Source organism: Haliotis rubra, unplaced genomic scaffold (assembly GCF_003918875.1).
Source record: "Haliotis rubra isolate DU_JTF1 unplaced genomic scaffold, ASM391887v1 Scf501, whole genome shotgun sequence".
Taxonomy (NCBI): Eukaryota; Metazoa; Mollusca; class Gastropoda; order Lepetellida; family Haliotidae; genus Haliotis; species Haliotis rubra.
The window spans coordinates 823,272-829,271 of NW_025767193.1; the positions used below are offsets into that span (position 1 = coordinate 823,272).

A 6,000-nucleotide genomic window follows, 5' to 3' on the forward strand; every position below is an offset into this window, starting at 1 on the left:
CTGGATACTCGAACTCATACAGGATAATCGGAACTCATACAGGATAATCGGAACTCATACAGGATACTCGGAGCTCATACAGAGATAATCGGAACTCATACAGGATAATCGAACTCATACAGGATACTCGGAACTCATACAGGATACTCGGAACTCATACAGGATAATCGAGCTCATACTGATACTCGAGCTCATACAGGATAATCGAACTCATACAGGATACTCGGAGCTCATACTGGATACACGGAACTCATACAGGATACTCGAACTCATACAGGATAATCGGAGCTCATACAGGATACTCGAACTCATACAGGATACACGGAACTCATACTGGATACTCGAATCTCATACTGGATAATCGGAACTCATACAGGATAATCGAACTCATACAGGATAATCGAACTCATACAGGATAATCGGAACTCATACTGATACTCGAACTCATACAGGATAATCGAACTCATACAGGATACTCGGAACTCATACAGGATACTCGGAACTCATACAGGATAATCGGAACTCATACAGGATACTGGAACTCATACAGGATAATCGGAACTCATACAGGATAATCGGAACTCATACAGGATACTCGGAACTCATACAGGATAATCGGAACTCATACTGATATACTCGGAACTCATACAGGATAATCGGAACTCATACAGGATACTCCGGAGCTCATACCGGATACATGGAACTCATACAGGATACTCATACGGAACTCATACAGGATACTCGGAGTTCATACAGGATACTCGGAGTTCATACAGGATACTTTTACGTTTATCTGTTTAATGTATGCTATGGCGTGTGTGTTTAAAGTCGGACCCGAATTCGATGAGATTAAAGACATCATTACTGCAGTCATCCTTTACAGCAGACCCTACCGTTCAGGACAACCACGATACATAATCATCTCGACCTAAAACCTAGACTGTTGAATATACTTTTCCTATAAGCCCCACATGTGTAAGAAATATTTTGTATGGAACCATATGTTGTTTCCTTTGCTCACGTAAATTTTTTGTCCCAGAGGCTTTGTAAAAATAAGTACTTGACGATAAGAAGAGATTACTATTACTCCCTAATTAGCACGCCCAACCGTTAAACTCAAACTTAATAATGCACCTTTAAGAATGTTTGATCATCTGCTATATAAATATTATGTCCAATAACATAAAAATACATATTAAAATCCTACGCTAGGAGTGTTTACTTTCGACGAAAGAAAATCTAAAGAACTGCCTTTAAAAATAAGCTATTGTGATTGGGCAACATCAATATAATTATATCTCTATCAATACTTAGATGTATATTTACATATTTCTCTAAAACAAACATCTTACATAGATGCATCCAGCATATATTTTCAATGACGAAACATAAAGATGTTGTTGAAATCCTTTTGGTATATTAGAACATCGTTGCTATTGATGAGCACAGTAAACAACACACTGTTAGTATTTATATTCGTTCATTTCCACTTTCGATTTCCGTCCGTCCCATACATTATTAAACACGTTGTCTAACGTGAGATGGTCAACACATGCTGTCCACAATCACGTGAACATCAATAATTTGTCCGATAGACAAGGTCAGAAATGTCCCTTGATCACATCATTGACCATTCTAACGGAATGAACATCGCAAAGGTCCCACAATGTACATCCATAGCTAAGGTCGATATAACTTTGCCTGAACTAACTTGTCGGAACAGATGATAAGATCGTATGAATTGGACCTAAAAGCGTCCACGCGTCTTGTTTCGGGACGTGTTGGTTTTCTTCATTGAGTAGGGGCGGTTGGGTAGCCTAGTGGTTAAAGCGTCCTCTCGTCACGCCGAGGACCCGGGTTCGAATCCCCACATGGGCACAATATGTGAAGCCCATTTCTGGTGTCCCCCACCATGATATTGCTGGAATATTGCTAAAAGCGGCGTAAAACCATACTCACTCACTCACTCTTCACTGAGTATGCAATAGATACTGCTATAAGGGAACGTTCATAATTTATGGGTGGGGGTGGGGTGGAATGTGCGGATGATGATGATTTTGTCGGGGAGGGTGGGGTAGGTGGGTGGCACCCATCTTGTTCTGGGGAGGTAGGGGTCATCGTTGGTACAAGGCATAAAATTGTACTAACTAAAACTAAAATCACTCATTCTGACTTTTATGTAACATTTATTCATGATACCATTTCCGTCACATCAGTATATGACTAGTCCAAACTGCTTTTGTAAATTTCCAACAAAAATATTTTATGTCTCTATAAAAACCCGGAAGCACAATTAGACCCCTTCCCTAAAAGAAATGACCAGTCTGTAAGTCAATTGCAAGTAGGTTTAGTGTCCCTGTTACGAACACTCATTGAATGAATATTATCGGAAGCTGTTTTCCCAACTATCCTTGTATCACTAATGGTTGTTGCCGTGATGTGTGGGTTGAGAGCCTAATGACATGGGGACCTGTCGGTTTTGAGCAATTAAACTGGCGTTCAAAAGAAGGTACACAGGCAAAGATTTGGTCAAATAGCACAAAATCAACATTTTTTTTAAAGATAATTTCATGTGTTTATTGAGGCACATGGTCAAACAGAACTCCTCACAATAAAATGAAACTTTAAGCGTGAACATTATTGCCTTATGGTACTGTCAAACATGCACGGGTCCAAATGACACATTTCATTATTGCAGATGAAAAGTTCAGTGTTGATTACCAGACACCCAAATGTCACAAAAACAGGTATCACATTCAGTATCTTGTATGGCCTCCACGGGCATCAATGCAAGCCTGTACTCGTCTCCTCGTGGAAAACGTAAGTCGCCTGATGACGTCATTTCGGAATTCTTGCCCATTCCTCACGGAGAGCATTTTCAAGCTGTCGTACATTAACGGGCTGCTGTTGCCGAAGTCGGAATTGTCTTCCGAGATGGTCCCATAGATGTTCAATCGGGTTGAGGTCAGGTGAACGAGCGGGCCATGGCAATACATCAATATTATGGTGTTGGAGAAAGTCTGTGGTGATCCTGGCTGCGTGGGGTATGGCGTTATCATGCAGGAAAATAATTCCATGATGTTGTCGCATGAAAGGCAATACAACAGGTCGCAACACTTCATCACAGTATCGCTGGGCATTCAGATTGCCATGAATTCGTCACTAAACGTGTCTTCTGATCACCACAAACTGCTCCCCCATACCATAACACCGCCGCCACCAAAGGTGAACATCTTGTATACAGTTTGGTGCCAACCGTCTCTCCCTGACGCCGATATACCCTTATTCTACCGTCAGCATGAAACAGTTTGAATCTGCCTCTCATCACCGAAGAGAACACGCACCCAGTTACGACGTTGCCACCGATGCACAGTCCTTTGTCCACTGTAAACGGTTCCTACGATGTAGAGGCGTCAAGCGACATGCCACGGAAAGGTCGACAGGCCGGGATACCAGCAGCACGGAGTCGCCTCATCACCGTGTACCTGCTGATGTGGTGACCTAATGCTGTCGCTGCTGATGACGTTGCAGTCAACATTCGATTGCGTAAGTGGATTGTCCGCAGGTGCTGGTCATCTTGTGGTGTAGTGACTCTCGGACGTCCAGTTCGGGGTCGGTCAGCTGTCTGGCCTGGTCTGCTGAACACGTCCGGAACAGTCTGATTATGGTTTGTCTTGTGCACTGGAAGGTCCTTGCAATATGACTGTTGGACGCCCCCCATCTGTGACATACCAATGGCTCTCTCTTTGCGCCGGTGTTAGTCTTGGCATTTTCTTCGTGTTTATTGTCGTCTGCCATATCAGCATTGGGATGAGTGTCTTTATACCCGTTTACAAGTTGATTGCATGTGCAAGAGGGAATGATCACAATTTCCACAAATCTCGTGTTGCACGTGCAGCCACACATATGGCTGCATTTTGAACATTTTACCCTTTATAGTTGCCTTTGTGAGATCTATTTTCAGTGCAAATCTTGATGAATTGAAACGAGCTTCATGTACGGTGAACAAAAGTTTAGGTGTGTACTTTCTTTTTGAACGTCAGTTTATGTTAATGTCATAATTAAGAGATTATTCCAGATCCTGAACTTCCTTCCTTTTATGCTATGCAGTGGTCATATTTTAAAGTTAATTCAGAGACTAATCCGCCTATATCACATGTTAAGATCAGTGCCAAAACCTTTAAAGCCAATACGACATGCGCGTGACATGTAAAAAGATTACACATTGCCAGAAGCTATTGATGCTCACAGAAGGAATTGATCACCTATGTTCTTTCAGAGATAGGCTTTGGCATCAGTCTTCAAAGAGTCTTAACGTTAAGGAGGCAAAGGATCTCTTTTGTCTGTAGCTGACATCTAATTACGAGAATGTTGCAGGTGTTTCAGCTGTAGGTCTCGATCACATCATGATCTTTATCTAGACGGTTAATTGAGTCAATGATTGAGAATGGTTTCCGTCTCGTTTGGCAATATTGTAGAGAAGAAACGTGCACACCTTCAAGTGGGTAATTGCATCCGGTCTCCGTCATGACAAACATTCATGTTGACATGAGTGAGTGAGTGAGTTTGGGTTTACGCCACTTTTAGAAATACTCCAGTAATATCACCGCGGGGGACACCCGAAATGAGCTTTACACACAGTACCCACGTGGGGAATCGAACTCGGGCGTTCACCTGATGAGCGACCTAACTGCAAGGCTTTCCCACCGACCCGGTCTAGCGATGACAAAATTGCCACCATCTGTTAAATAACACGTGGATGTGTGTTTCCTTTTTGGGAGTCGATCTCCGGCCTTTGGGGTGATGTCGGAACACTTTGTCGGCTACCTTACTGCCACTAATTTGGTCAAGATGGCATATCCGGCGCTCATTGTTTCCAGTCATTATTGTAAATACCTTGAAGCGCACAGTAAAACCCATTTCTGTAACACATGTCATCATAGTATTTTTTATTTGCTTTTCCTTGTCATATTTAAAACGATGTATGCATGGCCTTGTAAAACCTGACTTGGTATTTCTCTCCGCAATCACAATCCATTAGCTTATTGACACTTCTCCAGTCCAAGGGCAGATTTTATCAGCTCTATTTGACAGTGTTTGTCAATGTTGTAGGTGGTGTCTCTCGAGACAAGTGACTTTAGCCTCTGTTCACCCAGCTGTCAATGGATACCGGAAAGTGGAGATGGCAATCTGATTTCTAAGTATACCTTCTAGCGCCTCATGGGCACATTTGGTTGTATTCATATATACACACTGACCCATTGATCAATCAATATTTATATAGCGCTTTGATCAAACAAGGTCGTGTTGAATCATGGGTATTATCAATATACATATATATAATGTATAATGTTTGTACAAGAATACTAGTAGTGAGTATGGTTTTACGCCGCTTTTAGCATTATTCCAGCAATATCACGGCTGGGGACAACAGAAATGGGCTTCACACATTCACCCATGTGAGGAATCGAACCCGGTTTTCGGCGTATCGAGCGAACACTTAAACCACTAGGCTACCCCACCTCAACATACAGGAATACTACAGCATTGATCAGTGTAATACAGAAACAGAAAGTATTACCTGTGACTCTGTATGGCCGTACTGGCGCCTTGCACGTGGTGATGTCCTTTATCGGTCTGCCTGCGTCATCCAGACACTGACACATTTCCGGTTCAGTGCTGCCCTCTGGGCTGAAGGCGTGCTCCTGACAGGGTAGGCATGCGTGGAGCCCGTACTGGGACTTGTACGTGTTTTCAGGGCACTCTGGGAACAAGGGTTTTCGTCATTATATTGTATGAAATATGTGTTCGGGCAGACTGAGAAAGTACATACGCCACTGAAAGTGAATGCCCTGTCATGGTAATAGGCTTAAACCATAGGGTATACAAGGCAAAATAGGGTTGACATCTGGTGTTTGCGTTATATTGTAAGTTCAAATTCGTATCCAGACAACAAGACACCCGGTACTCTGAATCACAGAAAAGTGTTGAGTTTAGTTT

General features: G+C 42.5%; 1 protein-coding gene across 1 annotated transcript in view; it reads right to left on the reverse strand.

The window, feature by feature from the left end:
- LOC124291905 (fibroblast growth factor receptor 4-like) overlaps positions 1 to 5,764 on the reverse strand; it is a gene marked incomplete at its 5' end in the record, with an annotated part of 46,193 nt that extends 40,429 nt beyond the window's left edge. Inside the window, one exon of the mRNA XM_046728973.1 lies at positions 5,582 to 5,764. Within this exon, the coding sequence (XP_046584929.1) occupies positions 5,582 to 5,764 (183 nt within the window). The remainder of the gene's footprint in view (positions 1 to 5,581) is intronic.
- Positions 5,765 to 6,000: the final 236 nt, after the last annotated feature.